An 11,503-nucleotide genomic window follows, 5' to 3' on the forward strand; every position below is an offset into this window, starting at 1 on the left:
TTAAGAAAACCTTTCCCTAAAATGCTCCATCAGATATCTTCTCATATCTCTTTAGGCTAAAATGGAGTCACATGCTCACCCTTTAACTAAACATTGGCTTAGGCCAATGAGGATTTATCCCGCAGCTAGAGATGTGTTTACCGTTCTCTGCTCAAATTCGGAGAGATGGATACTGAGCAAGATCAAAGTCTGTTTGCAAAGAACGTGAGTGAACGGGTATGGATAGCAAGTAGGCAACCATCAGGGGCTGCTTAACACTCAAGACATATTGCTTTGTAGTATAGTAATTTACATATCCTCCTTTCCCATTCATTTTTAAGCTTTTAGAGGATAGATTATACATCTTATTCATGTTTCTCAGCACTTGCTCAGTGCCTTACACACAATGGGCATTCACTATTTTACTTGGATTTTAAAACTCCCCAAAGAGAATTTCATATTGGATAGATGGTTTTGAAATTACTTATGATTCTTTGGATTTACAAAATATATTCTTCTAAAACTTTAAGAGACTTCCAGGAGTATTTACTTTTATACTTTCATACTCTATGAGGCAGAAGGAAAGAACTGCTGTGCACTAGTTTCATAACCAAAAAAAAAAAAACAAAAAAACCACAACCCTTTTATCTGATATTGTTCAAAGTCTTACAGTCAACAAGCAAGAGAATTTAGATTTCTTGAATCTCAGGCCAAAGTTATTTTCATTTGTCCATATTGCCTTTAAAAAGACTACTCCTTCTTTAACCAAAATATTCAAGTAACCCATTATTACATGTAACTGTTATGGTACTGATCATGCTTTTTTTTCTTCTTCTTCTTCCCCCATCCCCTAAATTAATCGTGGTTATAAAACTGTTTTTGCTTGGAGGTCATAATCTGCAGACTGATAGAGGAATTAAAATGTGAAGGTTATGAGCTAGAAACATTTCAACCATAAAGAAAAAGGTTCTTCTGTGAACAAGGCCAGAATTGACATCACAGTGTAACTTGATTAGACTTTTCAAAGAGATGAATACGTATTTTGTTCCTTAATTTAACACCTACTTATTCACTTTTTCTTTTGTTCTTTTCAGATGGGCTGAAACAGTATTACTTAAGTATTATTAAATCTGGACTTAAGAGAACATTAAGATGAGCCTCTTCAACTATAGGTAACTGATATTTACAGCTTGGGGACTATCACACAATCTGGGAAATTTTAACTGAATCCTACGAGTAAATGAGGCGAGGTTGTCCACAGACCTAAGACTGCTCTCTACAGACCCACCCTTATCTCTCTTAGGGAGGCAATATTTAGGTGCCGCTTGCCTTAGATTCTCACTGTATTTAGTAAGAGAATTGGTTGATTTGCACGGCTATCTCCATTGCTAGACTCTAGGCAACTTACGGTTAAGGATGCCGCCTTTTCATACATTTACCTCAGTGCCAAACACGTACTGGGGCTTAATAAATACTTGTTGAATGAATAAATTTTTTGCTATGAGGTAGTGATGGAATTGTCCTTGCTCTTGAAAAGTTACCAGTCTTGGGGCGGGGCTTCCCTGGTGGCGCAGTGGTTAAGAATCCTCCTGCCAATGCAGGGGACACGGGTTCGAGCCCTGGTCCGGGAAGATCCCACACGCCGCGGAGCAACTAAGCCCGTGCGCCACAACTACTGAGCCTGCGCTCTAGAGCCTGCGAGCCACAAATACTGAGCCCAGGTGTCACAACTCCTGAAGCCCGCGCACCCAGAGCCCGTGCTCCACAACAAGAGAAGCCACTGCAATGAGAAGCCCGCGCACCACAACAAAGAGTAGCCTCTGCTCTCTGCAACTAGAGAAAGCCCGCACACAGCAATGAAGACCAAACGGAGACCAAAAAAGAAAAAAGGTACCAGTCTCTACATCTTCCCGATAGAAAGAATCTTACTCAAAGGCAAACAGACTTCCCGTTGTTAAATGCTTTTGAACAAAATTCCAAGTCTTGAACAAAATTCCAAGTCATCAGTTATTCAGCTTTGCACTCACTCATTTTAACCAACCTCTCCTCCACTCCTCCCTTCCATCTTTGGAAGCTCTGCTACATCTCTCAGCATTCTCAATACACCTTTATGTGTACTTGATGGGATATGTGATGTTTTCCTCTCTTGGAAATCACCCTATTGTATATACACTGTTTACTCTTTTAACTGTCTTCACATCTGGTACCCTATGGCCTCCCTCATCCCACATTTAAGGTTTCCAAGCAGGAACAAAAAAAAAAATTTGCCAATGCTACTGTGATTTCATGACTTAAGAGAACACTTAAAACTTGGAACAGGAGCTTCCCTGGTGGCGCAGTGGTTGAGAGTCCGCCTGCCGATGCAGGGAACACGGGTTCGTGCCCTGGTCGGAGAAGATCCCACATGCCGCGCAGCGGCTGGGCCCGTGAGCCATGGCCGCTCGTGAGCCATGGCCGCTGAGCCTGCGCGTCCGGAGCCTGTGCTCCGCAGCGGGAGAGGCCACAACAGTGAGAGGCCCGCATACAGCAAAAAAAGAAAACTTGCAACAAAGGAAATCTGAAATCCTGTAAGATGCACAACTCCCGCTGTCTATCAAGGGGCATTCATTTTCTCCTACTGCTTCTAACTTGCAAAATTTACAAGCTAATTTTGTTTGCTTGACACACAATACCAGATGTCCACAACTCTATCTCCGATATTTGGCATCTGGGTCTCTTATCTACACAAACAAACTTGTTACTGAAAAGCCCTTGGTTTTGAAGTTAGTGGATAGCGGAAATATCATTTCAAACTCTAAGCCCGAGTCTGATTTGAAATTGGGTCGATTTCATGCAGGGTCTGTGGAATTCTCCCAGACTGCTGGCCTGTTTCCCACTTTGCACGCCTAGGCAGATTTCGGGACAGAATTACGCTTCTCTACGTATTTGCTTGCACAAGGGTTTACTGAAACGGTCGCCATTGTGCAAGCTCTGTCCTTCCAACGTTAAAGTTAAGCCCAAGGAGATGCACCAACGCGTTATGCCGAACTTGCACATTCCCGCAGCGGCTGTCTGCGCTGGCCGGCGAACTCCCTCGCACCCACTCCCGGCCTCCGCGGCGGGGTCTCTCCCTCCCGCTACATTGCCGCCAGTGAGTCGTCGAAGGTGCCTTCTCCAGTCCCCCTCCCTCCGCCCGCCGGCCCTTTCCCGGCCTCCTCGGGTTCCTCCCAACCTGCCCCGCGCAGGCTGCGGCTGTGCCGTCAGCCGTCGCCCCTCCCCCTCTCCCGGACCAAGAGCGCCGCTCCGCCCCGCCCCCCGCGCAGGCAGCCGTTCCCTACATCCGGGTACCGACTCCAGCCGCCCAGACTCTGGCACTATGGTCATGGCGGAGGGGACGGCAGTGCTGAGGCGGAACAGGCCGGGCACCAAAGCTCAGGTACTATCTCTGCACCTCTGGTGGAGGGGAGAGGGGACTCTTGGTGCCGAGCTGCGCCGCACCTGGAAGGTGGATGCCTCTGCGAGGAGGCTGGGCAGGGGCGACAGGCGGGCGGGCAGGGGCACTGGTGCCCGGCCTGCTCTTCCGGAGCCTCAGCCCCTCGGTTTGGCTGAGGCGGCGGCGGCCCGCGAGGCCTGCGGAGCTCCGACTGGAGGGTGGGCGTGAAGGGCGCGTGGGGGCCGCCGAGGTCCGGGGCTGGGAGCCTGTCAGCAGTGACTGCTTGTTCTCGCTTCTCCCCTGATCCCCAGTGACCAGCTTCGGGGACGGGCGCGGCCGGCCGGGTGGAGACCCCCGGGGTTCCGTGAGGGTCGGGGCTGCCAGGGTGGGAGGGATGTAAACAACAGCCTACCTTGTCCTGGTTTCCATTTCCTACCTGGCCTGTGACGTGCCCGACTTCTGCCATCCAGCTTGTCTAGCTGGATCCGGGAGTCGATAATTTACTTTATCCTCCTCCTCCTGCTGTTTGCATTTGACCACTTGTCTCCGTAGCTGTTCTCTGGTCCAGCAAGTTTTCATCATCAGGCTGGGACTTGTTAGTTGCCATTCCTTGTGAATTTCCTTGTTACTGTATGTGAAGCATAGGGAATGAACTTATTATAATTTTATCACCTTTTAGTAGGGCAGTACTTGGGGTGAATTGGTGCTTATTTCATTATTGATTTTTAGGATTTGCCAAAGACGGGATGCTTCACATTCTTAAAAAAAAATCAAATAGACCTCATCTGATTAATCTGCCAGGTAAAATGCCTTGCGATTGAGTACAGACTCCAAAATCGTAAGAGATGTGTTAAAAATGTAATTTTAAAGAAAAAGAGATGGAGGGGGAGGAAACCAGAAACAACTGTAGAGCTATGACAGTATGCCAGAGAATACATTTTAATATCTTGCACAGAATTTTGGAAAGGGAGTTCTTTTAAAGAGAACTTTTAGATCCAGACAGCTTCCTAGATGCATGTTACAGAAAAGGAAACTGAAGCCCAGAGATTAGACTGCATTTGCTCAAGGTTGCACAGTCTCCAGATTCGATTCTTAATTCATTAGTGACCTTTTCTTTTTAACACGTTGCTTCTAATACTGAATTTTAGAGTTTAGTTGGGAAGCCTTTTTTTATAGAGTCACATGTGTCAGTTCTACTGGCAATTTTGTGGTCATACTACTCGGAATTTATATATTATTTATGCTTTTACTGTTTCTAAAGTTTCTTTCTTTATAAATGATCTTTTCTCAGATATCTTTAATTCTTTTTCTGTGGCAGCATTATTTCTGATTCTTCTAAGTGATCAACTTTTATGTTTTTAAATTCAGAAATGGACTTTTGTACTCACATTCTGAGAATCATCCATTTTTACTTATTTAAAAGTTCTTAATTTTGAAAGGCTAGAGAATCATAGATTTTAACTCAGTATTGTAACACACCTGTTTGCTGTGTTGTTGTGAGTAAGTCACCTATAAGAAAACTCCTTTGCTTTTTTCCAGATTGTCATAGATCAAGGTTGTTAAATAAAATGTATTAGAAAAGGTTAGGATTAAGCAAAAAAGGACTACGTAAGCAGCATTCTGTCATATCCCTTGTCTATCACACTGATAGGGGTGTATTCTAAAATGATTAATTTAGAACTATAATAGAGTATCTTCCTCCTCTTTTTTTTTTAATTGGTTAGATTGGGTTATAAGCACAAAGTTGGTTTTCAGTAAACGTTTAACTGAATTAGATGAGAATGTTCATTAGACTGAATTTTTGGCTCCTGTTTTTTTTTTTTTAATATTTATTTGTTTATTTATTTGGTTGTGCCAGGTGTTAGTTGTGGCAGGCAAGCTCCTTAGTTGCGGCTCTCTGGCTCCTTAGTTGTGGCATGTGAATTCTTAGTTACGGCATGCATGTGGAATCTAGTTCCCTGACCAGGGATTGAACCCAGGCCCCCTGCACTGGGAGCACGGAGTCTTAACCACTGTGCCACCAGGGAAGTCCCTTGGCTCCTCTTTTAAGTATTTAAAGTATATCACAGTTATGATGAGGCAAAGCATTTAATTTCCAATTAACTTTTTTACATCTTTTCTGTGTACCACTATATGTGTTTTCTAATATTTTAAAAACAGAATATTCTACAAACTATCTTTTCTTTTTTTTTTTTCAATGAAAGAATAGGCAAAGCGTATTGATAGAAACCTTTTTCACTACAAATCAGAAAGGAAGAATTTAAAAACTACTTTCTGGTGATATGTAGATGATGTCTAGGAAAAGACATCCTAGAACAATTTCCAGAAAGTTGTTTTTATTTCTTGACATTTTAAAATAAAGTTCATTTTCATTCAGATAAGGCAACTGTTTAAAAAAAGATATGAAATGCTTAAGACACTTAAAAAGGTATACCATACCCATCACCTACTCTCAGAACTAGGACATTACTAATATAGTTAAATCCCTCTGTATCACATTCTTCTGTCTTCTGCCCACTCCCAGCCAGTAATGGTGATTATCATTCCTTTTTTTTCATTTATACTTTTATTATATATGCATTATATTCATAAGTATGTTTTGCACTTTCTTAAACTTTTATTCATGTGGTATCAGGCACTGTATTCTGCACTTTGCTCCAGTTTTTGCTCATGGCCTTTGGAGACTTAATCCATGTTGATCGATACAGGGTTATGGATTGTTGGTTCACTACTACCTTTTCCCAGACATTTATTGAGTACCTACAATGCGTTGGACATTGAGCACCTACAAGGGATATATTTCAGCAGTCAAATGGAAAGGTTCTTAACCACTTAGGGGAATGTCTATGAACTGAACTATCTATAGAGAAATTCAGAACCAGTGCAAAGTGATCCACAGAAATATTTCCCCTTAAGAGAAAGTTGTTCTGTTTAGATGACTACTTTTTGATGGAGCTCATATTTTGATTTAGAAATTTAAAACACCATTTGGAATTGTAATTATAATTTATAATGTGTGTCTTAAATAATATTTATGGAGTAGTAACTACTACTAACTCTAGCTATTCTCTTTGGGTAAAAACTGATTCAGTTTTTTTTACTGCCTGGAGATTTTTTTTTCAGTATAACATTTAGAAAAATAACTATCATAAATAAAAAAGTGATAGGCTTATCAATTAAGTAATACATGAGAGGTTTATGGGAGCCATATTTAAGGGATTTGTGACTGAAAAAAGTATAGCTTATAGTTCAATTGAATAAAATCTTGGTGTTCATTTAAAATATTGAATAAAATTCCTTTAACTTATTCACTAATAATCACATTGTTTACCATATGAGGGCTTTTCTTCTCTAGTATAACTTCGGATCTTTATTAAGAATTGAAGTTAATCATAATAGTATTGCATCTTCTTTGTAACTTTGTATGTGCTTTAATCATGAAATTTTTTTTATAGGATTTCTATAATTGGCCTGATGAATCCTTTGATGAAATGGACAGTACACTAGCTGTTCAGCAGGTAATAACAATAGTTACTTTTGCAACTCTAATAACCTAAGCATTTTATTTCCTATGGCATAGTTAAATATTTCTGTAACTTTTAGCACAAACCAGAATCCATGCAATTAATGGGATAACTGTTTGAAACTTTTATCAAACCTCATTTTAAGATGGCATATTAGGGCTTCTCTGGTGGCACAGTGGTTAAGAATCTGCCTGCCAATGCAGGGGACATGGGTTCGAGCCCTGGTCCGGGAAGATCCCACATGCTGCAGAGCAACTAAGCCCGTGCGCCACAACTACTGAGCCTGCACTCTACAGCCCGCGAGCCACAACTACTGAAGCCCACATGCCTAGAACCAGTGCCCCACAACACGAGAAGCCACCACAATGAGAAGCCTGCGCACTGCATCAAAGAGTAGCCCCCGCTCACTGCAACTAGAGGAAGCCCGTGCACAGCAATGAAGACCCAACACAGCCATAAATAAATAAATAAATAAATAAATTTATTTTTTTAAAAAAAAGAATGTATTGTTCAATCAGCAAATATTTAATGGGCTAGCAAAGAGATAGGCCTTGTGGAGGATGCAGAAATATAAACCTGGAGCTCTATGCCTGGAAATTGGTAAAAATTAAGAGGAAAAATGTGCACATATTTTTCCCTTTAAAAGTAGAGTTTTGTCCTGATACTTCGTTGAATTTGTTTATTAGTCCTAACGATTTTTTTGTGCAATCTTTTGGTTTTTCTACATATGAGATTATTTCATGTGCAAACAGCTAAATTTACTTCTTTTCCAGTCTGGATGCCTTTTATTTCTTTTTCTTGCCTAATTGCTCTGGATGCCTTTTATTTCTTTTTCTTGCCTAATTGCTCTGGCTGGAATTTGCAGTAGTATTTTGAATAGACATGGCAACAGCAGGCATCCTTATCTTGTGCCTGATCTTAGCAGAAAGTTTTCGGTCTTCCACATTGAGTATGATGTTTGCTGTAGGTTTTTCATATTTGGCCTTTATTATGTTGAGTTAGTTTCTTCTTATTTCTGGTTTGTCGAGTGTTTTTATCATAAAAAGGTGTTGAATTTTGTCAAATGCTTTTTCTGCACCAATTGAGATAATTGTGTATTTTTTTTCCTTCATTCTGTTAGCATGGTGTATTATACTGATCAATTTTTGTATGTTGAACCATCCTTGCATTCTAGGAATAAATCCCATTTGATCATGGTGTATAATTTTAATTTGCTGCCGAATTTGCTTTGCTAGGATTTATGCATCAGTGTTCATAAGGGATATTGGTTTCTAGTTTTCTTAGAGTATCTTTGTCTGGCTTTGGTATTAGGAATGCTGCTGTAGTGGAGTTAGGAAGTACGCCCTTCTCTTCAATTTTTTGGAAGAGTTTGAGAAGCATTGATGTTAGTTCTTTAAATATTTAGTAAAATTCACCAGTGAAGCCGTCAGGTTCAGGGCTTTTCGTTGGTTGCACAACATTGTGAATGCAAGTAAGCCACAGAACCGTACACTTAAAAATGGTTAAAATGACTAACCTTTCCACATTGAATGGTTTTGGTACCCTTGTTAAAAATCATTGGACTGTATATGTGAGGGTTTATTTCTAGTTCCTCTATTCAGTTCCATTGGTTTATATGTATACCCTTATGTCAGTACCACACTGTTTTGTTGTTGTTGTTGTTGGTTTTTGGCCGCACAGCGTGCAGGAATCTTAGTTCCCCAAACCAGGAATTGAACCTGTGCCCCCTGCAGTGGAAGCTCAGAGTCCTAACCACTGGACCACCAGCAAATTCCCAGTACCACACTATTTCGACTACTATAGCTTTGTAGTAAGTCTTGAAATTGGTAGGTCTGCATCCTCCAACTTATGTTTTCTTCTTTTTTAAAAAAATTTATTTATTTTTGGCTGCGTTGGGTCTTTGTTGTTGCGTATGGGCTGTCTCTAGATGTGGTGAGTGGGGGCTACTCTTCCTTGCAGTGCACAGGCTTCTCATTGCAGTGGCTTCTCTTCTTGCGGAGCACGGGCTCCAGGTGCGCAGGCTTCAGTAGTTGTGGCTCCCTGGTTCTAGAGCGCAGGCTCAGTAGTTGTGGCGCACGGGCTTAGTTGCTCCACGGCATTTGGGATCTTCCCGGACCAGGGATTGAACCCTTGTCCCCTGCATTGGCAGGCCGATTCTCAACCACTGCGCCACCAGGGAAGCCCCCAACTTATGTTTTCTTTTCAAGATTATTTTGGCTATTTGGTACCCCTTGCAATTACATATAAATTTGAGAATCAGCTTTTCCATTTCTACAAAAAAAGACTATTGGAATTTTGATAGAGATTGCACAGAATCTGTAGATTGCTTTAGGTTATGCAGGTTTTGAAGTTTTCAGTATGCAAGTATTTAATCTCCTGATTTAAACTTATTGCTAGGTATTTTATTCTTTCAGATACTGTTGTAGATGGAGTTTCTTTCTTTTTTTTCTAATTTTTATTATCATTTTGTATTGAAGTAGAGTTGATTTGCAATGTTTCAGGTGTACAGCAAGGTGATTTAGTTATATATAGATGTAGGTATATCAATATATAGGAGTTCCTTTCTTAATTTTCTTTTTGAATTGTTCATTGAAGGTGTATAGAAACACAACTGATTTTTTTTTTAAGTTGGGTGTAAACTATAGTTTTTTAAAAAAATTTATTTATGGCTGCATTGGGTCTTCGTTGCTGTGCAGGGGTTCTCATTGCAGTGGCTTCTGTTGTTGCGGAGCGCAGGCTCTAGGTGCGTGGGCTTCAGTAGCTGTGGCTTGAAGGCTCTAGGGTACAGGCTCAGTAGTTGTGGCGCACGGGTCTAGTTGCTCCACGGCATGTGAGATCTTCCTGGACCAGGGATCAAACCTGTCTCCTGCATTGGCAGGCGGATTCTTAACCATTGCGCCACCAGGGAAGCCCAACACAACTGATTTTTGTATTTTGATCTTGTATCCTGCTACTTCACTGAATTCATTTCTTAGCTTTATGAGCTTTCCTGTGGATTCTTTGGGATTTATCTATATAGGATCATATCATCTGTGCCTTTTATTTATTTATTTATTTACTGTCTAATTGTTCTCACTGGAATTTAAGTACAGTATTGAATAGCAGTGGTGAAAACAGGCATCCTTGTCTCATTTATGATTTTTTTTTGGGGGGGTGGGTGGTGGCTGTGCTGTGTGGCTTGCAGGATCTTAGTTCCCCGACCAAGGATTGAACCCAGGCCGTTGGCAGTGAAAGCACAGAGTCCTAACCATTGGACCATCAGGGAATTCCCTTATTTCTGATTTTAGAGGGAAACCTTTCAGTATTTCACCATTGAGTATGAGTAACATCATACCTGTGGGTTTTTCAAAATGCCCTTCATTATATTGAGGAAGTTCTCTCATATACCTAGTTTTCTGTGTTTTTGTCGTGAAGGGTGTTGGATTTTGTCAGATGACTTTTCTGCATTAATTGAGATGCTTGTGTGTTTTTTCCTCTGTATATTAATGTAGTGTATTACATTGGTTAATTTTTTTTTTTTTTAATGTTGAACTACCTTTCTTCCTTGCAGCTTTGTTTTGATTCGGTTTGTATGGTATATATTTTTTTCCATCCTTTTACTTTTAACCTACTTATATCATTATATTTGAAGTAAGTTTCTTATAAACAGTATAGTTGGGTCATATTTCTTTGTTCTTTCTGACAATCCTTGTCTTTTAACTGGTATATTTAGGCCATTTAATGTTAATACGATTATTGATAGATATGTTTAGATTTAGAATTACCATTTTATTACTTGTTTTTAGTTTCCTCTTTTTTTGTTTCCTTTTTCTGCCTTTTTAAGGGTTATTTGAGCATTTTTAGTAGTCTATTTTAATTTATTCTAATTTTGATTGTATCTCATATAATTTTTGTGATGATTGCTCTAGAGATTACCAAGTTCATGCTTAACTTTTAAGTCTATTTAGAGTCAGTATTTTACTGCTTCAATTGAAATGTAGAAACTATCATCATTTGGACCATTTTCCTCTCCGCCTTGATGCTTTAGTTATCTATACTACATCTACATACATTGAAAACCTCACCAGACAATATTATATTTTTTCCTTTCATCTGCCAAACATATTTTAAAGATTAAGAGAAGAATGGTCTAATATATATTTATACCCAGATATTAATATAATTGCTGTAGCTCCTGATAGTCTAAGTTTCTTTCTGGTATTATTTTTTTCCTTCTAACTGAAGAACTTCCTTTAGCAGTTCTTTTAGAGCCATCTGCTGGCTAGGAGTTCTCCTTAGCTTTCTTTTTTTTTTTTTTTTTTTTTTTTTAATTTAATTTTATTTATTTTTTTATACAGCAGCTTCTTATTAGTTATCTGTTTTATACATATTAATGTTATATGTCAATCCCAATCTCCTAATTCATCCCACCACAATGACCCCCCTGCGACTTTCCCCCCTTGGTGTCCATACGTTTGTTCTCTACATCTGTGTGTCTGTTTCTGCCCTGCATACTGGTTCATCTGTACCATTTTTCTAGGTTCCACATATATGCGTTAATATACGATATTTATTTTTCTCTTTCTGACTTACTTCACTCTGTATAACA

General features: G+C 40.0%; 1 protein-coding gene across 2 annotated transcripts in view; it reads left to right on the plus strand.

The window, feature by feature from the left end:
• The window catches only part of LOC102975660 (MOB-like protein phocein), a 38,086-nt gene that overhangs the window by 9,821 nt on the left and 16,762 nt on the right, over nt 1-11,503 (plus strand). Inside the window, exons 1-2 of one of the 2 annotated variants that reach the window (XM_007111634.3) lie at nt 3,284-3,394; nt 6,847-6,909. In XM_007111634.3, the coding sequence (XP_007111696.1) occupies nt 3,335-3,394; nt 6,847-6,909 (123 nt within the window). In that variant the 5' untranslated portion in view covers nt 3,284-3,334. Of the gene's footprint in view, nt 1-3,283; nt 3,395-6,846; nt 6,910-11,503 lie in introns of those variants that run through there. The other variant, XM_007111636.4, reaches the window with a different exon arrangement.

Source organism: Physeter macrocephalus, chromosome 2 (genome assembly GCF_002837175.3).
Source record: "Physeter macrocephalus isolate SW-GA chromosome 2, ASM283717v5, whole genome shotgun sequence".
Lineage (NCBI taxonomy): Eukaryota > Metazoa > Chordata > Mammalia > Artiodactyla > Physeteridae > Physeter > Physeter macrocephalus.